We start from the raw sequence: 25,432 nt of genomic DNA on the forward strand, positions 1-25,432 counted from the left end.
TGACCTTAGGCGACAAAGCAGCAGAGAAAACCTCCCTCACACAATACCTACGGTGCCACAGAGCCCGTGCATGCAGTATTTTATCATACGCTTATTTCACTTTAAACGGAGCAGGATTATGTTGTTGCGTGTATCTTTTTGAGGACAAATAGCCGGTTTGAATCTGTAGTAGAGACTTGCACATTTTGTCCAACTCTTTTCCCCCCCAGCAGCCCGATCACCCGGGAACAACTAAGCGGTAAGTGGCACAGACCTAAATAATCGACACTTATAGTTATCAAATAGCCTTTAACTTTTTTTCATTGCCTGAAAAGATACATTTGCGATTCGTCCGCAACAATAAACGTTTAGTTCTTTGTTTCTTGTTTACAGAAACAAAGAACTAAGCTAAGGTATTTTACTGTCTGTTTTTTTATACGAGTGCATTATACAACATCCTGCATTTTACTGTGGTTTATTCATAAATAAAGTGTGTTTATTATTAGCATCATCCCTGTAAACCTACACTAGTTGCCAGAGCAGGATCAGGTGCCTTTTCCCACGCTACTCTGTCACAGTGATGTACGGTGCAAGTCAATTTTCTTCATCAAGTGCACAATGATAACGCATGCGTTATTAAATGTTGGAAATGTATTTGGGTCATTCCTCATAAAAGGTTCCTTTTTGTGTCTCGCATGTAAACAATGACCACGCATGATATTTCCTAACACAACAACAACAAAAGATTTCTTTGTGTTGTGTGTCCAGGTTACCATCACAACCCATCCTTACTAAAATGTTATATATCTTTTTTTTATCACTTTATCCTATATTCTGTTTGATTTCTTATATAGTCACCCCCTTAAACCATAATTTTTGTATAAACAATTGATTATTGAAAACTGGATATTTGATGGATATTTGGTAATGACTATATTAGCTGTAAAACTATCAACCCTGTTAGTTTTTTAATGTTGCTGATTGCACAATTGGTTGTTTTATTAATGTATATAAGTTAAATATACTTTCTAAAATCACAAAAGGCACCCATTTCATGTAATAACCCAGTTTTGAAGGCTCCACAGAAGAATACAGAGATAAAATCACAGATATAAGATAAGAGTTAAAAGTTATTTCATTTCATTTTTCATTTATTTATTTTTGGACAGGGACAATGTAAAATATACATTAACCTTAGAAAGGAGAGATGCATTTCACCAGGTTGTAGCACTTGCATAATGGTTATAAATCCATACAGGATATATATAAATAAATACAAGTATATAGGCTACGATATCATATCATGATGGACTTCAACATGGACTGTTGGCTACTACAACATAAGGAATATCACTTTAAACATGCTATATGATAAACTACAGACTGCCTGTTGAGAATGTGGTAAAAAAAGAAAGAAATCCTTCTGAATTGTTTGCTTGAAAATTGCATAATGTTTATAGGGGCTTTCAATGTCTGGGCGCTTAACTTCATAAGTATGGGTGAATGCAGATTAACCCATTTAATCCCATTTGTGACCAAAAATTATGTTGTAGAGTTTGAAGGTTCTAAAAAAGAGTTGTTGATGTATTATACACAGTTATAAACTACAAATGAAACTGCAGGGTTTCTTGAATTTATTTCAAATTCAATATTTTACTTTATTTAAGTTCTATTGGAATTCCAATTCTTATTGAGTAACTTTTTAAGACAACGCATGCAGTTTGTTTCATTGGGTTATCTAAGGAGGCAAACACTTGTGCTGGGAAAATTTTGGGATTAAATGGGCACACTGTACATGGCTAGTTCTACAAGAGTTGCAATAAACATAGTGGGTGGCTTTTCTAATCCTTTCTTGCTTTTCAGAAGCTCCAGAGACATGGGTTTAAGGATTGCACACATTTTTGTGGGAATGACTCAAGCCAAACCTGCATCTGATTCTTAATCAGTCTTCTGTTGTGGGATATAATGCTGGATTACTCAAGATGACTGAGTTGAATTATGCTTTCATAAGCGAAAACGGGAAGGAAGCGGATAAAACTTTGGACTGGAGTTGTATAGACTGGCATGCGAGGAAAACTGTAAAAGGGACGGATGCACAGACTCAAACCCAATGTGTGCAAAGCGAGGACAAAGACATACAAACAGCTAGTCCTTTCATAATGCGAATAGATTTAGGAAGGACGTCATCCAGACTGAGGTATGGTTCCCTCACGGAGTCTGACGGCGTGCCCGCACATTTATTCCAGTTTGATAGACAAGCCCCGGCCCGCATCTCCACGTCCCCCACTCTGAGGAGGATGAGGAGTACGAGAATCTCCTACCGAGAACCAAGCAAGTTGGACAGTCCTTTAGGAGAGGAGGCTCCCACTCCGACGAGTCCCCTTTCTCAGTTTTTCCGGCAGTCATCTCCACTGGCTGTTCAGTTGGATGGAGAGAGCGGGAACTTTGAATCTTCAATGATTCATGGGAAAATCAGATCACACAGATCAAAGACCCTTGACAATGGTGTCATTTGCAAGAGCAAAGAGTCTTGTGATTCAAAAGAGCCTGTTTCTGATGACAATGAGAGCCTCATCGATGACAATGAGGTATATGTCTTTAAGATTCTACAGGCTTTACATTTCTAACCATATATCTGAACAGTAATTATGAGAGACTTAACTGAAACATGGCACTCTAGAATGCTTACTTCTGATTGGTCAATAGCGCTAGTGTTCTGATATTTCCTAATATATCCCATCGTCCATAACAACTCTGTATCAGACTTCTTATTCAGATAAAAAACACTGTTACTTTCATGCTTGGTATTACTGTAATATTGTTGCAGTCAGTGTTTTAGGGCCATTTGTTTAGTTTTTTAGCAAAAGCATTAAGGTAATATAAAGGTAAAATGATCAATTATACACTTATTTAATCTCAAATGTATTTATTTGCTAAGTAACCGCGTAAAAAAGATAGGTGTCGATTATAGATTTTAGTAATATTTTTAATTAGTTTTTATTTAATATTTTTGATTTTCATTGTAATTTTAGTTTTTATTTTTAGTAAAAAAAAAAATATTACTAGTTAAGTTATTTCATTTATTTTTATCTCAGTTTTTGTAGTTTTAGTGCATCAACTTAAACTTATTTCAGTTACTTCTAATTTTTATCATTTAGATTTTCATTTAACTTTTAGATTTATTTCAATTAACAATATGTTTTTAATATTCTTAGTTTTAGTTAATGATAATAACCCTGGTCCTGATCACCCTGTCAGACTTTATTTGATTTTCTGGCTGTACATTATACTTTTCTAAATTGATGATAATAAGTTTCATATGATATGTGATGAAACAGTCTTTTTTCATGCCTGTAAATCAAATTGCAAGAGTCTGTCCGCTCTTATCACAGAAAGCCTCTTGTCTCATTCTTCTTCGACCTCCTGAGGTAGTAGTTCACAATAAGAGCTTTTGACAGCAATTGAATCAGTAGTTTCACATTGTCAGCTTCAGACCTCTCCTCTGATGAAGCTCCATTCAGCAATCATCAAATAATGGAAGGGTCAGTGAAGAATCAAAAGTATAAAAGGGAAGCCCCATTCACTCCTCTCACATATTCATCCAAGCTTTTTTTTTACAATGGAGTGAGATATCTGTAGATGTGAGGACTTTAGGGTTCTTTAACTCGCACCAGTTGTATGATTGAAATTGATAGTAGAAATGACTAGTGTTTTTTCTTCTTAAAGTACTTTGCTCACTCACGTTTTGTTGTATCTGCTTTTGATTACAGGTCAAGGATCCCTGTCATAAAAGGTAGGTGAGCTGTTTCTATCTAATGTTTTGCATAAACCGTCCCCACCCGAGTCATATTTGCATGTGAACCGTCATTTTGCCCTTAGTGTACATGGTCACTTTGTTCTGTGTCAAACCAGCATTTTCTTGTTCACTTAAACTACTTGTTGCTCAACATCTCTCATTTGAAAAGTTGTTTCGTTAATCCAGGAATTTGTTTGTGTGGAAACATACCGTTTGGGGTAATGAGGCTAAAGCAGGACACTTTTTCAGTAGAGCGCCACCATGCTGGTGCAGGGGGTGTTGGGATAGAGGGAAGTTCTTTGTTCATTGTATTGCCGCTTTGTTAGCTGCACATGAACTTTTAATGGAGAGTTATTAGAGTTCCATCTTTCGGCCCTGTACGGGCCAGACAAACTCTCATTAGTGACGCTTTTCCCCCTGTCGGGCCCACTCTGCTTGGACCACGGTCGTCTTTTCAGCGGTGGATAATTAGGCAGCTATTGTGGCCTTAATTACAGTATGGCACCGTCTGATTGCAGTGCTCATCCCTGGACTGCGATTGGACGGGACAGTTATGTTAAGGGGGCATCTTTATTCCGTGGAGGTGCGAGGACAATGCTCCCTTCTTTGTGGTCATGCTGGGGCAGGGATAGTCGGCATAGAGGGCTGCTTCATTCTAGGATTGCCTCTAGATAACAAGCCATTAGCAGTGACCTGTTTTTAATGTCGGTAAATAGGAGATGCAATGAGTGACTTTTTACTGGTAGGGTTCAATGTACTGGCATCTGTGTTTCTGTTTGCACTTGCAAGGGAGAAGTTGGAAGTGTAAAAAGTGAACACATAGGTTTTTTTAAGGGGTTTTAACAAAGTATAAAGTCAAAAAGGAAGTATTTGATGGGTTCATTGTGCCAGGTATCGTGGAAATGGGTGTTCACTTTATAATGCTGAAGAATTCATATCTCATAGCAAGTGAGTCAAGTGTTTATTGGTATATGATCCCATATTCACTGTGATGAACACGGAAAGACTGATATAGTTTCTGCAGTTGTTATTGTATTCAGTTCTTCAGTTGGGGTTCAATTGGTTTGGCAAACTCAAGCTATTGACACCAATCTAGGCATCCATCCATCTATCCATCCAAACAATGGTGTACTAAATTTTTTCATGATAGATTTATTTAAATATACATTAAATAAGGAAGACAATAGGTTAAGTAAAAAATATAATGAATATGTAATATAGTGCACCTATTTATTAAAATGCCCCTCTTTAGAATCCATCCATCCATCCATCCATCCATATCTCTCTGTCTGCTACCCTATACTATATATGACTTTCAAATTTCTAGGCCTTCACATTTCAGTTAAAGATTTGTAAAGCCTACAGTCAAAGTTTGCCCTGATCAACCTTTGTTTTTTTACTTTAATGTTGTAGTAAAACAGATTAGTATTTATTACATGGATGGAAGGTATGATTTTCTCTTACTTCCAAGCTCTTATTGCTCCCCCATACCTGCATTTGAAGATCTAAGTAAGCCCCTGTAAACTGTTTATTGACACACACCACATAGTGGCACATCATTGAGTCTCTGTACAGATGGATAGGCACAAAGCTGAGAGTGACTCAAACAAAAACCAGACTATCGAGTTGTGTGTGAAAACAGTCATAGCACTGCCTAAAAGCCCTTAGGATTTTATGTCAAAATGTAACAGGGAAACTGAAGCAGAACATTAAAAAAAACAGAAATTCACTTTACAGAACTATATTCATGTTTAATATAGTGATTATAAACTATAATGATGATTAAACAGTAGGGAACTGCACAAGAGCAGAAATGTGTCCTTCTCTACATTGTTTGCAGTCCACCATATAAATGAACTTATTACAAAAATCAGGGTGCTGACTTCCCACCCCTGCTGCTGCTCTTTGTTCTTAACCAGTGAATATAATAATCTGTATCTTCCGATATATCACACTGCTCAGTTGTCCGTTGACAGACCTATAAATCCACCATTCAATTGTTTGCAGGTACAGCTGTTACATGGAATGGTTTCGTTAGTCATCTTTGCAAACGCAGTTCCGGACACCTAATACTAGCAAGGCATGTTAGAAATGTGAACATGGAATTCTTTGATTTCCTGCTAAAGCAAATCTGGTTTGAAATTTCAAGTTTAGCACGGCTTGGCTCTGCATAGAGATTACTACAGCGCATTGGCCAAGGTTTATCAAACCTTCTCAGATTCATTTAGTGAAATAATTGTTTTCTGAGGTCTAAGGAGCTATTGTGCATTCTGGACTGGATAGAGGTTAAATTAATTTGGCAGAATTACATTTCACATTCAAATCTACCCTCTAAGCTTGTGGTGAACTTGTAGAAAGTGTCGTTATACAAATGCAAAGCAAATAAATGTTGAATGTGATGCTCTGTGGTTAACCAACATTATTTCAGTACACATCCATCATGCATACTTTGAAAGACTGGCTGCCTCAGGGGCTGGAATGTTCTTCATACTCACCTGTTCTCATCTGGTTGGCTTTTACTCAGGCTGCAGGAGAGGAGGCGGAGCTCTGTCGTTGTGAGTCTTCCTGGATTGGATGTTTCTCCTGGAGATTTGTTTGTGTCCAATGGCGCTGCTGATATTTTAAATAAATCAGCCTATTCAGGTTAGTCATCATGCCTCAGTCAATCTCATGACTCAGGGTTTGATATGAATTGCTAACATTTACTAACCTATATTTACATTCACATAATTAAATCTTAAAGAAAGAATAAGTAGCTTTATAGCACATTCTCCAAATTGCAATACTTGAATGTTTTGCTTTGTATAAAGTTAAGCATTTTGGTAACACTTTACAATAAGGTTCATTAGTTAACATTTGTTAACTACCTTAGTTAACAGGAACTAAGAATGAACAATACTTCTACATCATTTATTAACCTTAGTTAATATTAATTTCAAAATTTACTAATACATTATTAACATCAAAGGTTTATTTGTTTACATTAGTTAATGCAGTATGAGTAACATGAACAAACAATGAACAGCTGTATTTTTATTAACAAATATTAATAAATACAGTATCAAATGTATTGCTCATTGTTAGTTCATGTTAGTTAATACATTTAACTAATGTTACCTAATGAACCTTATTGTAAAGTGTTACCAGCATTTTATTATTGCATTTTTTACAGACACTAAGAAATCAAAGTGGCCCTTCTCAAGGCGTAGCACAGTAAGTTCCCGTATTTTAACGTTTCAATACCATCATGCAGACATCTCTCCCATGAAGTTTTGATCTAGTGCCAGTTCTGTGGTTGGTGCCATCTGCAGATACTCTATTGTAATTTTTCAGATGCTTCGTGTCGTTCGGATGATGTCTAGCACATAGTGTTCACTGACCCATTTTGAGCTACATCAGATTTGAATGCATGCTCACCTTCCCCCAATCAATTCAATTAACAGTAAACAACAACAAAACGGGCCTGTCTAACAGAGCTCGAACATGTCCTGCTATCCAATCTGCTCCACAGTTTGTGCTCAAACACAAAGAGACCTGTTGAGGGCAGGGCAGTGTGATGTTGAGTAAATGTGAGTGGTGTTTTCCAACAGACAAAAGGAAAGACTTGCAGCGTAGCCGACATTGACAAGTGTCTGGCTGGCGTTCGGGTCCAGGAATGGAGAGACACAGACTTTCAGTTATTTAAGGTAAAAAAAATCAGTTGATTTTGACCACCTGAGATGAGCTTTAGAGCACCTTCGTTTTTATGCATGGCACCCTAGAAGTCCTATTTTTGTTATTATTAAGTCAAGACACCCATGTGTAAAAATGTTATGAGTTCTCTTTTTATCACTCCATAAATCAGAAAATTATGGAGGCTTTTTTCTGCAGCGGAATAAAAAAATAATAAAGGCAATATTGACTTTTTATCTTACAATTCTGACTTTTTTCTGAGAATTGTGAGATATAACCTTGCAATTGCAAGTTATAAAGTCAGAGTTGCAGGATATAAAATTGTGATTCAGACTTTTTAACTCGCAAGTGCGAGTTTATATCTCACAATTCTGTGGAAAAAAAGACAAAATTGCTACTTTATATCTTTCAATTCTCACTTTATATCTTTATTTCTTCATGAAAAATAAGGCCTTAAGGAGTCAAATTTCTCTCTCTTCTTTCAGGATATGTCTTTGGAGGACTTTTTGAGGGGTCGCTCTGAACTGGAAGCAGCGGAGAATCCAAAAACCTACCGAAAACAGGAGGCCATTTGGGAGCTTTTCACCAGTGAATGTGTCTACTTCCTTGATCAGCTTATGGTTTTAAAAGAGGTGTGAACATGATGCCTTCAGTATTATGGAATGGCATGTCCTCCAGTGAAAGAGACAAATACAGTTTTAATCATACTTTAAATTGCATGTTTACAGTAACTGGAATTTACTAGTGAACTACAAGCTAACACAAATAGTCTGGTGCTAACCAACCATTTCGTCACTCTGTAGAAATAGAGCTTAAATGTGCTTGCCTTTATTCTGCATATAGGTGTTTCTGACCACACTAACAGACCTGCAGATGAGAGAGTGTCTACTGGACATTGACTCCTGGAGGCTCTTTGCGAATCTCAATGAGCTCTGTCTGGTAAGACTTCAATGAGTTTGGTGGAAAATTGTAACAGGAAATGTATCAACTGCAGTTTTGAGACTAGTTTGGTTTATAATATAAAATATTGTTCTTAGTTCTCTTTTGTTTCTTACTATATTTCAGGTTAGCTTCGGCTTCCTTACTAGTCTCTTGCGTGCCATTAAGGAAATGTGGGCCAGTCCAGACAGCAATAGTACTCAATCTCTTCTTGAACTCCTTAGAAAGGTAGGCTACCATAGGTTGATATGTATGTATGTATGTATGCACAGTGTGTGTGTGTGTGTGTGTGTGTGTGTGTGTGCTACCATTCAAGGGTATTTTTTGAAAGAAGTCTCTTATGATTTATTTGATCAAAAATACAATAAAAACAGTGATACTGTGAAATATTATTGAAATTTAAACTGTTTTATATTTAATATCTTTTTCAAATATAAATATATTACACCTGCTGTCATTTTGGCTCTGCCCAGGGACTACAGATGAAAATTAGCTTAAAGCTATCTCTGTATTGTGTAACACATTTGTTGTACAATGTCCCTGTCAAATAAACAAATAAATAAATAAAATGTAATTTATTCCTGTGTTGGCAAAACTGAATTTTCGGCATCATTACTTGAGTTTTCAGTGTCACATGATCCTTCAGAAATCATTCTAATATGCTGATATGTTTGTGGATTTCTTGATAAATTTAACGTTCTAAAGAAGAGCATATATTTGAAGCAGAAATCTTGGTCACACTTTAGTTTAGGGTCCAATTCTCACTAGTGACTAACTATTAACTATGACATTTGCCTCAATAAACTCCTTATACTGCTTATTGAAGGTTAGTAAGGTAGTTGTTAAGTTTAGGTATGGGGTAGGATTAAGGGATGTAGAAATGGCCATGCAGAACAAGGCATTAATATGTGCTTTTTAAGTACTAATAAACAGCCAATATCCTAGTAATATGGATGCTAATAAGCAACTAGTTAATAGTGAGAATTGGACCCTAAACTAAAGTGTGACCGAAATCTTTAACAATGTAAAAGTCTTTACATACAAAATAACTCATACAATCTAAAATAAAAAAATGCTCATAGAAATGGAAAGTCACGGTCAGTGACCTTTAAACATAATGTATAACTGCCCAAAAGCAAACATGAGATCCAACCCCTTAGCAATGTTGTGCTTACATAATGTATTGTTACGTTAGACATTAAGCAAATGATTGTTTTAGAAAACAAAAAAACTGAACACCGCTAATCTTTTGTTCCCTGTTTGCTAAAAGATAACAACTTTTTCTCTATTGCTCTCTTCTGATCACTCTCCCTTATTGAATGTTGACTTTACAGGCGTTTGGTGAGAGCATTTGCCATTGTCTACAGAAATACTGCCTGAATTACAGTACGGCCATCTTTTATCTGGACAGCCTGAAGCTCAGGGAGGACTTTGGCTCTTTCGTGAAGGTAACCGTGGCAGGCAAGATTTGATATGGTAAATCAGGGCTTGGTCTCAATGTACAGACAAGATCTAGGGAACAGGGCAAATGTTTACCACACGAGGTTTAGGCCACTGCAGGGTGGTTGTCAGGGACCGTTACTTAGTTCTCACTCAGGAACATGGTGACCAGGTCGCTGGTGAAAAACTGTTGACTCTGCTACTTTCCCTCTCTTACATCATCAGCTGTCTCCACATCAATTTTGGCCTGTCGCTTTTTGCTTTTCCACTTGCACATAGGGGATCTGATTTGTCAGTTTTGATTTTGTCAGTATTATATTCATGACAAGAAGTAGGCTACAGTATTATCAAAAATGTGCCCCTATTGTGCTTTTTTAGATATGACCTTTTATGTAATGTTTAATATAGCTGTTTAAGAATGATAAAGGTCTGCAAAGATCAAAGTGGACGACAAGCAGAGTTATTGGCTGCATCCGAAAACTTAAAAATGCTCTATTCCAGGGTAGGAAAGGCATCAAGGCACTTCTGAATCCCAATGTTAGCTTCACTTCTCCTGAGATATCTTCATCTGATTGATTTTTTAGGGAAGCATAAATGTATTCTTCACTGCTTTTGATATCCCGCAATCCTATGCGTTCCATTTGGTGACAGTTGTGCTAGAAAAAGAAAGATGGCAACTGAAAGTTGCGGTTGCTGGTCAGTTTGTGTGTAAATGTACGTTTTTGACCAAAGTTTCCACTTCTGATGTCATTTCTAGCGAGAAATTACTACTGTAGTAATTAAATTGGGTGGTGATGGCGCAGTGGATAAGACACATGCCTTTGGTGTGAGAGACCTGGGTTCGAATCCACTGTGAGACACCAATGTGTCCCTGAGCAAGACACTTAACCCCTAGTTGCTCCAGAGGCGTGCGACCTCTGACATATATAGCAATTGTAAGTCGCTTTGGATAAAAGCGTCAGCTAAATGAATAAATGTAAATGTAAATATTTGTTTAGTTCTCACCAAAGCTCTCTCTATTTTGCTGTAGATCATTAAACTTTTACGCTGCCTCAGTAGTCTGTCTGAAATCAGTTTCTTAAAGGCACACTATGCAAGAATTGTACCTTAATATAACAGCTTCAAAGTCATTTCGGTGGTAAACAAACTCATAGTAGGGCGAATCATCCTGGTAGTAAAGCTTGGGGGGGGACGCCGCTGGAAAAAACAGCAATGCAAGTTTGAGAGGAGCGCCCTCGACAAATCTCGCGAGAATCACAACATGCTTTACGGCAACGGCGTCACACACATCAACAACAACATATGAAGCACGAAGACACTTGCGCGCATTTCAGACGTGATACTCGACGATGGAAAAACCAAAGAAAACGCGGTCGGAAGAAACTAGGAAAAGAGAATGAGCCTCTCTGCTCAACCCGTAAATAAATGCATCAATCCGCAAGTTTTGTTTGAGTTCTTTAATGGTCTAGTGGTAAATCTTTTGCCAAGCGTGTCAGAGGTTACAGGTTCTAAGTTTTTTCTCTTTTATCAAAACTGAATATGTTCATCAGTGGTTACAGTCTATATCAAGCAGGGACACGTTTTTGTGCATTTTATTTTGTGATTTCACCAGAATGAATAGAGAGTCTCCGCAACGGCGATAGATTGAAGAGCGCGTCCAAGTGAAGACTGCACGCCACAGAGAACACTGTATCCATGACACTGATAGCAGCGGACACGAGCGCTCAGCTTGAGTTCAAAAACACATTTTAGCGCTATATCTCTTATTTAATGCAAAAATGCACACTATGCAAGATTTGTACCTTAATATAACAGCTTCAAAGGGGTATCAGGCCGTGAGTGCAGAGACCAGTCTATGACAGAGACGCTCTGCGTGAGTGGTATTTACGACAGTTAACGTTAAATACAAGTACTCCACAGCGACTCTAGGGGTCGCTGTTTGACAAAAACGGAATTCCTGCATAGTGTGCCTTTAAGGTACCTTCATGCGCAAACGCTGCCTGCGAAGTCATTGTCCAAGTTTTCGTATGCAGCCATTTTTTCCCAAAAGAAAGAATCGATTCTAATCTGCCTGAATCGTGTCATCAATAATTCCAGTCTTACTTCCTGCATGAACCTACAGTATGTACGTTTACCTGACAACCACATCTACTGACAGGGCTGCCAACTCTCACGCAATTGACACTGTTCTCACTCTCTCACGCCACACATCCATTTTCTAATGCATTGAAAAATCGTGACGCAAAGAGGACACCGAAAGACAAGACAGAGCAGGTTACTTTTGATATGAAACAAAGTCTAAGCTTTCAAATTCTGTCACTTTTATTACGAAATTTAAACTTTCTGGCACTCTTAAATGTAACGTGACCGATCATTGTAGCGCCTCAGTTCAAGTGGCACGTGAACTGATCTGTGTTCCTCTTTATTACACTAAAAACATCCATTAGAGAGGCCGAATCCTTTATTGACCCGTTTCAGACACTGTGAGAAAAAACCTGATGCTGCAATGTATATTATGAGAAGAATAAAGTGTTATTTTACCTTGGATGCTTGTAAGCTTATTGTAGGAGACCTCCAAAACAAAATTAGGAGTCTTAAAAAAACTACATAATAGGGGCACTTTAATACTACATCTTTCTTCCCATCCTTCACTCTCTCTCTCCTCCAGTGGTGTGAACGTAACGAGCAGTGCCGCAGACTGCAGTTGAAGGATCTTCTGGTGATTCCTCTGCAGAGGTTTACACGGTACCCTCTTCTGTTGAAGAACATTGGGAAGAGGAGTTGCTCGGAGGCCGAGGAGAACACCATACAGAGCATCGTGGATCTTGTCGACAGCGCCATCTGTAAGTCAACGGTATTAATGTGACAGTCGAAAGTACGAATGCACGATATGAAAATTCATGCCAATACCAATAAGCTGAAAATTATTTTTGTGTTATGGCTGATAACTGATAAATGGCGGATATTTTAAAAAAGTATACTATTTTGTCTAAAAAAATTAAAAATAAAACACTTAGAACTAAAATAAATTGTTTTAAATGCTGAAATTAAGTGAATAAAAGTTAATTTAGTTACGTGAAATATTTACGATTTACGTTTGAGATTTAATAAATAAATATTAGTTTTAGAAGTTGTTAAATTAGTGTTTTTAAAAAATGTACTTTTAAGTGATATTTAAATGTTATACTATTTTGTCTGAATAAATTAAAAATAAAGCACTAGATAATAATAAATAAAAAAATGTAGCAATCACAAAATTATAATGTACTACAGGAAAAAAATGTGTGAACATTTAAAATGACCGCAAAGGAAGTGAGCATGCATTATTAAATATCCATTATCAACCCGAACCAATAAAAAAACTTTTTTTGAGTAATACTTATGTGGGGGGGGGAAAAAATAGTTTTCTTTGTTTCTCATATGCAGATGCTTTGATCTCGTTTGTGTAAAATGCTCTTGTCAAACCAGTCATTAGAAGCAGTGAAAGGTGACTTTTCCTGTTCTCATAGAGAAGCTGTTTGTGTGGTGTGTTGTGACAGCCGCTGTGAGAAAATATATGCAGAGTGACAGCTGCAAAATCATTGTGAAAGACAGAGCTATTTTTGACTGGAAGATGTGAGCCAAAACAGTTGAAAGTATGCCATGTTTTAGTTAGTCATGAAAACCTGACATGCCCAGTTATCTTTTCTGAATCATTACACACCTTGTCATAAATCCATTATGTTTTATCAAGTACCCTGTTTTGATAAGGAAATGGGATGAATAATACACCCTCTGTGTTTTCATGCATTCATGTTTGCCCTTCCATCTGTTAAAATATTTGTATTTTAATGTTTTTTTAATAAGTTTAAAAAAAAGTTTTTTTTGTTTTTATAAAATAGATTTATTTAAAAATATAATTTACTAAGACAAACTTGTTAATCTAAAATGCCGTTATGATGGTATGACCATGTGTTAGATACAAGATTTTGCTGTTGACACACAACAAAGGCTGGTCCTATATTTAGTCATTTTAAAAGACAAAACTTTTCTTATTTTGAAACAAATAACCCACTAACTAACTATGTGTGATGATATATGTATTTCACTTTTAACATAAAAATGCAGTGACATTTGTGGAAGCTTGTTTCTGTCACAGAATAAAAAAATAAAAAAGGTAATTGCAACTTTTTATCTCATAATTTTCTCACTTTTTCTTGCAATTGTGAGTTTATATCTCACAATTCTGACTTTTTTTCTTGCAATTGTGAGTTTATATCTCACAGTTCTGACTTTTTTTCTCAGAATTGTACGTTTATATCTTGCATTTTGTATTTTATGACTTATAACTCACTATTCTGACTTTTCTGAGAATTGTGAAATATAAACTCGCAATTGGGAGAAAACAGTCTGAATTGTGAGTTAAAAAGTCGCAATTACCTTTTTGTTATGATTTCAGTAATATTCTCTACGATGTTTGTTGTTATGGTAATGATTGCATTTGACTTGTTGTCCTGCTCCAGGGCTGATTTATGGCTAGACAAGCATGAAATGAATAATAGGTTAATCTTCTATACAACAACGTCCCAAGATGGCAGCAGCTCATTTCAACACACTTAATGACACAGTTTAACCAATATAAGGGTGTGTGTTCAACTCTTCCTGGTGACTTTCAGTTGGCTGATGGGTGTGTGGGGTTCAAACAACATGAATGTTCGTCATTGTTGATGAAAGAGTCTTTACTTGGAACGCAATGGGAAGAATCTAGAATTCAAATAAAGTCGATTATCTCCAACTGAACAAACAAAAACAGGATCTGTGGTTGTATAAAAGCAGTAATGTTTGTTTGGGGAGGTGTGGATTAATGAACTGAATCTTTCAAAGCCAACCACCTTTGTGTGGGCTGATGAGACAATAAGTTACCCACCCAAATCTCTCTCTTCTGTCTCTGTACAGATGATCTTGAAGGAAAAGTAAAGTGGTTGGACAACTACCAGAAGGTGAAGCAGCTGAAGGAATCTCTAGTGTGGCTTCCTGTGTGGGAGCGAGACAAGAGGGCGCATGTTCCTGAGGTCTGTGTCAAAATCTCTCTCATAAAAGTCTCTATAAACACACATTATACTTAAAGGCACAGTTTGTAAGTTTCGCTGCTAGAGGTCGCTTGTTTAAAACAATAACAAAGGCGTAGTTTGATGACGCCGTGAATGAGCGTGGAATCGTGGGAGTTGTCGTCTTCACCTCCACGGCAGATGGAAAGGAATCCGACAGGACTCAGGCATAAATCATGTTCATGGATGAGCAAATGTATTCGAGTTTTATTAACGTTATTGTGGTATGAAGCAGGGTGGGGCAGAGAGCCCGGGAAATTTTACATTGCTGTTTTTATTATGCTTACATGCTGCAGTTGGTCGCTGCCGCTCCTTTCGTTGTATATTTTACGATTAAAGTTTCGTTTAACGTCCGCCTCCTTCCCTGAATTTGAACTTTGTTACAGTTACGTTTGATCACTTAAATTCACATTATTGTATTTAATTCTAATGCAACAGCCACAAGTGCTGAATTATTGCTCATACAGGTCACTTTATTTGATGAAATAAAATTGTGGGGTAACGCAGCGTTGTTTTACTTAGTAAAAATAATCCTACTAAAATTACATTTGAATGTTTTGAAAGTTATGTTATAACATTACTCTGTGCGTTCGTTCGGTCGCTGGTATGAGACACTTGTTGCACATTGCAGTAAGCTAGATTGATATTAGAATATCATATTAATAAAAGCTACAGTAGATGACTTGTGGCATGCAAATAATATTAAAACATTGTATGGTGGAGAAAATGCTGTATTATGTTACTACAGATAAAGCTCTTTCTGATTATGCTATGTTAGCCACTTGACAAAATAGTGTTGTCTCTGAGGTATGGGACAAACATGTTATTCACGGTAAATCAAGAAGACGTCATTGACAGGCGACGCAATGACATGGGATGTTCCACTGGTTTAAATTGCTAATTTCTCTGGATTTAAACATTGCTGGATACATTTGGAATAATGCAAGTCCTCAAGTCAACAAAATATATTTTACAAAATAACATTGTTCTAGTGGTTTTTGGATATTTTAGTCCAAAAATCGTACATATTGTGCCTTTAATAATGCCTGCTTTCAAAGCGATTTAACGGCTGTGCATGTTTGATCCTTCACAGAATCTGAAGCACTTGCTAAAATCTGTAACCCTGGAGAACCTGGTGTCTCACCGTAGTCTTCTGCACGATGGGAAGCTCGTTCTCATAGGTCGGATGGCTGAGTTTTTCTCATTGGTCCACTTATGCATTTAGGATGGTTGTGTGGTGTGAACTTACTTACATTATTTATTCTTTTGCACATAGAAAATGCAAAGTTGCATGAGGTCTACCTACTTCTCTTTGACGAATTCCTTCTAATCACGAAGATCAAGCGGAGCAAAAAGGTGCGGTTATGTATGATTCTTAAGCGTGACTGTTTGGTGTTATTACTGTAAAATGCCTGGCAGCCATGCCTCTATTGACATAAATCAAAGCATGGGTGATGCGTACGAGCGTGTGACGGTAATGTGAAAATAGATTTGTTGATTCTGTCTGGGAGTGATTATTGATTCAAGCCATTACTCCCTTTTACACACTAAGGTTGAATAGAGATCAATGGATTGTGACAGATCATATTATTATACTGACTAATGTAAATTGAGATTAAAATATATTTATATAAATGTATTTTATCTTTTTTATGAGATGTATCACAATGATACAAAAAAAATCTTAAAAGCGTATTTTGCATCATACATATATACACTACCGCTTAAAGGTTTGTGGTTAGTAAGATTCTTTTTTTTTTTTAAGAAATTAATATTTTTATTCAGCAATGATGCATTAAACTGAAAATTCAGCTTTGCCTTTACATGAATAAATTACATTTTAAAATATATAAAGAAAACATTTCTTTTAAATTGTAATTATATTCCACAATATTACTGTATTTTTGGTGTCTTGGTGAGCATAAGAGACTTCTTTCAAAAACGTTTAAAAAATCTTACAAACCCAAACCTTTTGAACAGTATTAGTGTACATTTCCTTGGAGTTTTTTGGGGCTTTTACTGAAATAAAATGAATAATAATAGTTTCATTATACTGTAAATGTAATACATTTTGTTTTTTTCTAAAATCTTACCAATAGTTATATATTTTGCATGATTTTATTTACATGTAATATCAGTTAACGTTAATTTAAATAATGCAGCTTCCTGGTTTGGTGCGGAAAGGCCACTTTTCACAATCCAACCAATTACCAGTAAAAAAAAAGAAAGAAAAAAAAAGAAAAGTCCAATTCCATCCCACATTTATGTGAACTTTTTTTTGGAAATACAGCACAATACAGAAGTAAAATGGATTAACAAGTATTTTTATGTTGCCTTTAAGCACAAGTTAACATTTGTCTATTTGAGAATGGCCAAAACAGCTATTATCACAGGCTTGTGTGTTTTATGTTGTAGAAGTCTGGCGTAGTGGAGTCGAACCCCCTGCGTCCGGCTGCGGGCCAAGAGCTTGAGCTCTTATTGCAGGAGGGCTGTAGTTTCACTGTCCTGGACCAGCCCATCTCTCTGGACCGCCTGCAGTTAAAGAACATAGACCAGATCAATGCCACAGGTGTTGATGACAGAAACACACACATACCATGACACGTTCTCTGAATTAAGGTCATGTTGCAGTTGTTTAGTGCAGTTATGTAATCGCTTAGCAATGCATGCATTTCCATTGAGGATGAATCCATGTGATCAGCACTGATAATGATGTCGATACAAACACTGAAAGTGTTCACTGTTGTATTTTGAATGTTTCAGCCTCTGGTCTTCCTAATTCATTCATAATAATGCACCAGAATCGTTACCAGCAATGCATTGGAGTCTTCATTTTACAAGCCCAGACTGAATCAATGAAGGTGAATAGAAGATTCTGCTTTTTTATGTTGAATTTCAACAGACCCAGGCTTTGATTTCCACCCAACACTCCTAATTCGCAAGATCAACTAGTGCTGACATGCCAAACATCATCAGGTTACTCAATATTAATGTCATATTTAAATGACATTACATTGAATGTAGATGCAGATGCTTTCTTCGAAATTACAACCGTTTTAATCACTTGCCATTGTGTCATCATTTACTCACCCTCAAGCTGTTCCAAACCTGTATGAGTTTCTTTCTTCTGTTGAACATAAAAGAAGATATTTTGAAGATTTAAAAAAAATTACTATTATTATGCTTCAACAACACAAACAAACAAGGTACATTATCAAATCTCTGAATATAACCGCAGTTGATGGTAGCCATTGACTTCCATAGTACCGGTATATTTTTTATTATTATTATTGACTAAGAAAGTCAAACATATTTTGAAGAATCTTGGTAATCAAACAGTTGACAGTAGCCAATGACTTCCATAGTACCGGTATTTTTTTTATTATTGACTAAAAAAGTCAATGGCTACTGTCAACTGTTTGATTACCAACATTCTTCAAAATATGTTTGTTTTTGGGGGGGGGGTTCTTTTGTGTTCAACATAAGAAAAAAATTCATACGGGTTTGGAACAACTTGAGGGTGAGTAAATGATGACAAAATTGTCATTTTTGGGTGAACTATACTTTTAAGATAAGTTAGTTTACTCAGCAACCATATTGAAGACTAGTAATGGCTGCTGAAAATTCAGCTTTGCCGTCACAGGAATTTTAAAATATATTACAATAGAACAAATTTTATTTTAAATTGTAATAGTATTTCACAATATTACTGTTTACTGTGTTTTTGTTTAAATAAATGCAGCAAAAATGTCAAGGTTACATTTCAATAACATTTAAAATTAGCAATGAAATCTTACAACAATGGTATTATCAATCATGCTAAAAATCTTATTCAGGCTGTATGTTATGTATGTTTCAGAAAGCGTGGGTGTCTGTGATTGAGGATGCCATCAATTCTCTGCTGAAGCAGGACCGTCAGCAGCCGCGGGTCAAGAACTCTTTTCTTTATCTGGAGTCTTCACAGATCTAATTTATACAGAGACTTTCTGTAGAACCTCCTCCAGAGTGCCAAAAGACCACTGCATTGCACAATGCATCTCATTTACTTTAAGGAGAAATTCACCCATAAATGAAAATTCTGTCATCTTTACTCACGTTCCGAACCTTCTGTGGAACAGACGTTTAACAGAACAGTACAGTGGGAAGCTTCTAAAAGGACAGAAATCACCTTTGAGTATTATGAAAGTCCTCCATATGGCTCACATTGTGCTAAACATCTCCTTTTATATCCCAGAAAGAAAGTCATAGACGTTTGGAACAACAATATTTGACAATTAGGGTCGATTTTAAAGCAACATTAATTTAATCTTTTTTTGTGTGCTAAAAATGGATAAACAGCACAGCTGTAACTGTGGTGACCCTGAGCAGTTTGAAGTTTCACAAGAGGAACCATTTTTCAATTCCCTTTTTAAAATTTTTGGAGAACGAACAATGTTACATGTTCCTGTCGCAAATAAAGATGATGATTTTGTTTTTGTCACATGGACATGTGGTATTGTGGGAAAGTTAAATGCTTAGATAAAGAGCCCATGTAGATTGTAGTACAGTGTTTGTAAGTTTGCAGTTGTTCACATTTGTTTAAATTAAAATTTTCTTCAAAAAATTATGCTCTACATTGTGTTGGAAATCATTTCCATGTTTGACCATGAAAAATAAAATATTGTCAAGTTGTTTTTATACATTGTGAACAAAGTATTTCATTTACCAGTATTACCTACGGTTTTACATACATTATAAAACAATCATCTTAAAGACATTGTATAAATGTCTATTTGACATCTGACAGGAAACGTCCTATAGACGTATTGCAGATGAGCAAACACTCTAAAAAATACATCAAGATGTAAACAAGCACATCGAATAGACGTCTCCGAGACATACGTACAGTGTGTTATCTGGGTTTAAGTAGCCTACTAAAATTACTAAATTAAAATAAAACAATTAAAGCTATATAGAAAAAAAAATTAAACTGATAAAAGCACATGACAAAATTACTAAATTTAAAAAGGAATAAAAGCTCATTCAAAATATTAATAAAGACTATAATAGTAAAATAACACTGCATGACACTGAAAGAAAATAGAAACAACTAGTTTATTATTTACTTTTAAACATGATGGAAAATTAGAAAACATCAATAACAACAAACGGGTAATTCACCCATTCTTCATTCGAGTCATGACCCCAGTTAACCTGAATTTACCTTCGGATTTTGATATTTTTGCACTATTTTTATGCTTTTTAAAATAATATTCTGATTGATTTTTCATCTATGTCTGATACTGCTTTCAAATCACAAATATGTAGAAACCTGCAAAATGAATCAACATATATTTGATGGTTTTTGCCAGGTGGGACTTTTCTGCATTCAGAAATACACAAAGATGACACAAACAAAGCTTGACATAAGGCACACACCTACACCAACACAACATGAATGTGAACACCCTGCTGTTCAGCAAATTAAAATGTGTCAATCAGTAATAATAAACAACCATATAACAGATACTGTTAGTGTGTAGTGCTGATACAAGTGATGCACTTTGCATATGCGGTCACAACTTAGCTTTATTTGCAAGCTGCACAACCTGTTTTTTCTTCTGAATGTGCTACAAACACTGCTAATAATTACAGCATTGTTAATGGTTAGAAAAAACAGGACGTGATGTCATATGGAGGGTTTTGACCAGTTGGCACTGAGTGATATGATACTGTTGTTGACTGCAACACACATTCCATTCAAAATCAAGTTAAAGGGCATATAATATTCCATTTTCTGAAGTCACGTTACTTGACTGAGCTGGTGATGTGCGCAAAACATCCTGAGACACTTTTGATTTTTCCTAAAACACATAAAAATCATTATGCATTATGCTCCTGAATCCATCTACCGACACAAAAAGCAAGTAATCAATACATCAGAATCACACTGACAACAAACAGTGCCATTGATGCTGAAAGTCGATGTGCAACCTATTAAGCGAGAACGTGGCTACTGGACAAACCACTTACAGTGAAGCGTACTTTACAGCAGTTCGTTGCAGTGCACTCGCTCACACTCAGATCTACACGAAGCGTTTACCCAGTTGTTTTTCCCCCAAAAAGTGACATTTTGAACGTTTAGAAAACCTTCAGAAATAATTAGCAACATGGCAAAGTTAGCAAAACATTCCTTGAACTTATTTTTATAAGCTGGGTACAACGACGCTCGGACCACCTCGCCACACTTACGTCTTCTAATAAAAGAATTGTTTACAAAAATTAAAATTGTCTCGTCATTTCGTTTCAAACCTCTATGACAGGAACACAATAGAAGATATTTTAAAAAATGACAGTTTTTTGTTTTGTCCATACAATTAAAGTCATACAATTGAAATGACAAACTTTGACTGAATTTTAGGTGAACTATACCTTTAAGTCGAAAATGTTAGCTTCCATCTCACACGTAGATGCCATGAATGAGGAAAACCCGCTCAGGTTGAGGAAAAAATGTAGCAGCTGAGATTTTAAAAACAATCAGCGGTCTGTCATTCTTTTTCAATATACTAGCAGGCACACAATCACACCAATGCACAGTTATTGCTTAAAAGCAGGGCACGTATATCTGACGTGTAGAATTTGATAAAAGCAAAGGAAACAAAAAAGAAATTTTCGTGTGTAAATCTTTCAAAGAATCACCAACTTCTACTGGTGATATTATGAATGCAAAACAAACATCAAGTGTTTCATTTCAACAGACATAAGAGCAGCAAAGCAAGCATGTACATTACACCCACATACCTTATGTTAACATGCCCACACTGAATGACAAATGTTACAGTCTCCATAGAGTGACAATTATATCTGAATTATTCACATGTGCCTCTTTTGTCTGTACATTTACTTACAAATACGATACATCAAACTAGGACCCTGCGGACAGCTTTGGTTCTACTCAGAACCCCTCTGTGTACGCCCTCGGCCTCTTATAGTTAAATCTTTCTAAAAGACGATATCAATGTAAACCTCAATCCTGAGTGCCAAAGCTGCTGTACTTCAGCATAAAACATCTGTCAGGAGCTGATCTTTATATTACAAGTAATCCATCTGCTCAAGCGGTCCCTCCCTTTTAATTCCTCTGGGTCTGAAAGTGGCCCCGTAAGTGGCAAAGGCACTGGACAGATGAGGACAGCCATTCTGGCCAGTCTAATTTTGATCTGATTTTCAGCATCATGTGACCACCGCAACATGCTGTTCCTCAGTGGTCCCTGCAGCCCTCAGGTGGCCTTTCCTGGTTGCTCATCTTTCCTGGGGAGAGGTCAGGGTGAGCGGGACGCCGAGGGCTGCAGGGGACGGGTTTGTGTGGTGTGGGGGAGGGGGGCCATCAGCCCTGGAGCTCATCAAAGCAACCGTCACACACTCGGACGGGCTTCTTGGAGGAGGGCGTCAGGACGTTGCGGGCAGAGCATTCTGCGCAGAAGATGTTGCCGCAGTGTCGACAGTGGTGCTGGGGGAATAGAGAGAGAGAGAGGTCATGATTCAAGTCAGGTGGTTAAGTTAGGTTTAGGTTTAACGTGACTGATTAATAGAATGGAAGTGATAAAAGTTAGATGCTGTGATTGTTAGGGCTAGGTATCAGAATTTATGTGACTCAAAAGATTTTATTCACAATCTGATTTGGGTACCGATTCATTTAGAGATATTTGAGTTATTCAGATATTTCTTTCTGATGCACATTTTGGAACTTTTATTAGCATCTTGGTGTTACAATTCATATATTTATACGGTTTCCATACAGGTCACCAAAATGTGAATTGTTTTTCCAAAATACAAAATGCTTTTTGTAAAAAGTGAAATATTTTATTCAGTAAGACATGGGACATAAATGTCTGACCTACAGGATGGGAGGCGCACTTCAAATAATGCTTGATTTTTTTTTTTTATAATATAATATAATATAATGATTCTATTATATGTAAAGCATTATTTCTAGCATACCTCCCCATCCTGCAGGTGAGGTGTTTATGTGAATAAATTCTAATAAATTATACTATTATTATTATTATACAACTGTAAAAAGGCATAGATTAAACTATTGATGATGGGATTTTAGGAAAATTTATATCAGATAATTCAATAAACGTAATAAATCAGTGGTCCTTAACTGGTTTGGCCATGGGACCCATATTTTCCCAATTATTATTACCATGACCCAAATCTGACCAAATTCATAAAAATGTATTTATATATATATATATATATATATATATATATATGATGGTGTCTGAGACAGCAGAGTAGCCAGTTAAGCAATGAGGTTTCTTTACAAAGATAAAGAAATTATATTTACTTAATTATTCAGTAAAACAATGCTGTTGCGAATTTTATTGTTACTTGTTCATCAATGTGTCAGTGTTTTATATTTACTGACTTTAGCTAGCTTCTTTGCATGAAGAACAACATCGTGACGAAACGCGTTTGTCCGTTTAGGGCTACTGTAGAAATATGTTGGCGCAAAATGGCTATTTCAATGCAAGGAGACCCACCGTGTATGTAGACAGAAATTGCTCATTCTAAGGTAATAAAAACATAACGGTTCATTATGTAAGGTCTTTATACACCACTGAAAACATAGTTATGTATATGATATTGCATTTCTGTCAACAGATCCTCCTAAATATTACACAATGCACCTTTAACATACACATAAATTGTAAGAATATCACTATCACTGATGAATAAACAGTATAAGGTAAGGCTGTTAAATATTAGACCCGAACTAGTTTTTGATAATACAATAAAGTTGGCTAGTTGGTATAACCCACAGTCAATCAAATATAGAAAATAACAAACTAAGTGAAAATAAAGTGGTATTTTGGAAACTACAGTAACTAATTATTTTTAATAGGTACTTTAAAAAGCATCGTAGCATGCTAATAATTTCATTTGCTCTTTATACAGTGTGCGTCTCCGTATTTATGTCCATCAGGCACAGAATAAGGTCTGACAAGATAGGAAAGTTCGTTTTTCTGAGGTGAGAGAATTTTTATTTCGCAACAAGTTAAAGGTGCTATATGGAACTTTTCTACTAAAATGAATCCTTTTTTTATTGCCTGTGTGTGAAGGGGTTGTAATCACACATTAAAATGATCCACTTGTCGAGTTTTGCTATTACCTCTGAAGGCCAGTATTCCTATTTCTATGTGAAGTCTCCGGGTCGGATTTACCGCGAAATCCAACGGATGTGATGTGCATGCGTCTCTCCTAGACGGTCAGGGAGTTACGTCCGGTTAAAGGCGCACGTTTTTCGGCTTAAATCTCAGTCAATCTTTGATCAATATTCCCAAGACTCTAATCGTTCGTAGTGCTGGACGGGGCCTTTCAAACGAGCCCACCCCCGAGGTCCAAGTCGCCCGGCTCCCCGAGTTATAGCCGTTCGAAATCGGGGGTCCCAGCGAACGGCGATCCGGTAGGGGGCATCCCCGAGGCCCGCCACTCTAGCGTTTGGGCAAGGGTTCCCCTGGGACCTCCTCCCCCGAATTTGAGCTCTCTGGGTCTTTGCGTTCCAGAGATACGAGCGATTTTCTTCTGAGATCGTGACGTCACTGGCGTCCGCAATTTTGCAGCGCGCCCGATGGTTTTCTGCTAATATCTCCGCGAAAACACCACCAAAAACTATGGAACTTATATGGTTCTTTTCAGCTCGACTAGATGGTCCCAACGAGCTCGGTGCTCGCCGAATCCGTCAAGTATTCGCCGAGATATTTGCGTAATAGACGGTATTGTCTATGAGTTTGAGCACGAGCGCTCTTGTAAAATTTGGTTGCAATCTGAAACATCACCACTAGAGGCCGCTAAAAGTTACGTAGAGCACCTTTAAGAAAATGCACGTCTTTCAAAATAAAATCTTTGCATCAGAAAAACATTTAGGATTAAGTTTTTTATTGTTGTTGTTTCATTGACTACACACTCCGTGACCCACTTTTGGGTCGTGACCCACCGGTTGAGATACACAGGGATTGATCATTAACACTGTATTGATCTCATTCTGTGTGTGTGAATGCATGGTGCTAACCTTTCTGACAGCAAGAGAGAAGCCTTTCCCACAAGCCATACAGTTCTGCACCTCGTGATCTTCCGCCCACTTCCGTGTGAGGGACTGCGACTGTTTTATCTGGAACAGGAAAAAGGAGTCACATACAACTAAACACTAAAGTTTCCATAGCTAGGGATCCCAAACAACATTGTAAGGTCAGTAAATTCAGTGTGTCTGGTGTTGGGGTCAGTCTGACCTGTAAAGACTGGTTTTCACGGCCAAGCTCCTGCATGGCGGCCGTGGTGTCATCCAGTTTCCTGCGCATCTCCACCATCTTAGCCTGAAGCTTCTCAATCTCACCCTCACCCTGGACACACCTGGAACAGGAGCAACAGCATGAGCACCAATTAAAGTTCATGAAAATGGGTGAATGAAAAAATATGACTGGACTTAATGGTTAATGAATTGAATGGTCACTTTGTTTGTTTATTTAGGCCTAAAAAA

The 25,432-nt window shown here is 36.8% G+C and overlaps 2 protein-coding genes across 2 annotated transcripts in view; one reads left to right on the forward strand and one right to left on the reverse strand.

Moving 5' to 3' along the window:
* On the forward strand, positions 1 to 18,972 carry plekhg7 (pleckstrin homology domain containing, family G (with RhoGef domain) member 7). The gene is made up of 17 exons (XM_056261213.1): positions 1 to 238; positions 1,843 to 2,567; positions 3,750 to 3,772; positions 6,300 to 6,418; positions 6,948 to 6,988; positions 7,366 to 7,461; positions 7,933 to 8,079; positions 8,291 to 8,386; positions 8,513 to 8,614; positions 9,721 to 9,834; positions 12,495 to 12,669; positions 14,762 to 14,877; positions 16,007 to 16,094; positions 16,190 to 16,269; positions 17,329 to 17,482; positions 17,677 to 17,774; positions 18,773 to 18,972. Exons 2-17 carry the CDS (start codon positions 1,962 to 1,964, stop codon positions 18,881 to 18,883), a joined length of 2,166 nt encoding a protein of 721 aa, XP_056117188.1. The 5' UTR covers positions 1 to 238; positions 1,843 to 1,961; the 3' UTR covers positions 18,884 to 18,972.
* Positions 18,973 to 21,412: 2,440 nt separating this feature from the next.
* The window catches only part of eea1 (early endosome antigen 1), a 31,461-nt gene continuing 27,441 nt past the window's right edge, over positions 21,413 to 25,432 (reverse strand). Inside the window, exons 27-29 of the mRNA XM_056261210.1 lie at positions 25,185 to 25,305; positions 24,968 to 25,066; positions 21,413 to 22,399 (exon numbers count right to left, since the gene is read on the reverse strand). Of these exons, the coding sequence (XP_056117185.1) occupies positions 22,277 to 22,399; positions 24,968 to 25,066; positions 25,185 to 25,305 (343 nt within the window). The 3' untranslated portion in view covers positions 21,413 to 22,276. The remainder of the gene's footprint in view (positions 22,400 to 24,967; positions 25,067 to 25,184; positions 25,306 to 25,432) is intronic.

The sequence above is a fragment of the Rhinichthys klamathensis genome, unplaced genomic scaffold (assembly GCF_029890125.1).
Source record: "Rhinichthys klamathensis goyatoka isolate OS25496 unplaced genomic scaffold, OSU_Roscu_1.1 h1tg000181l_1, whole genome shotgun sequence".
Taxonomy (NCBI): Eukaryota; Metazoa; Chordata; class Actinopteri; order Cypriniformes; family Leuciscidae; genus Rhinichthys; species Rhinichthys klamathensis.

Bases quoted from the DNA above. Each gene is read 5' to 3' on its own strand.
- plekhg7 (XM_056261213.1), top strand. From the start codon at position 1,962: ATGACTGAGTTGAATTATGCTTTCATAAGCGAAAACGGGAAGGAAGCG. The intron at 6,989-7,365 runs GTAAGTTCCCGT...GTTTTCCAACAG, and splicing joins CCTTCTCAAGGCGTAGCACA to ACAAAAGGAAAGACTTGCAG. The intron at 8,387-8,512 runs GTAAGACTTCAA...ACTATATTTCAG, and splicing joins ATCTCAATGAGCTCTGTCTG to GTTAGCTTCGGCTTCCTTAC.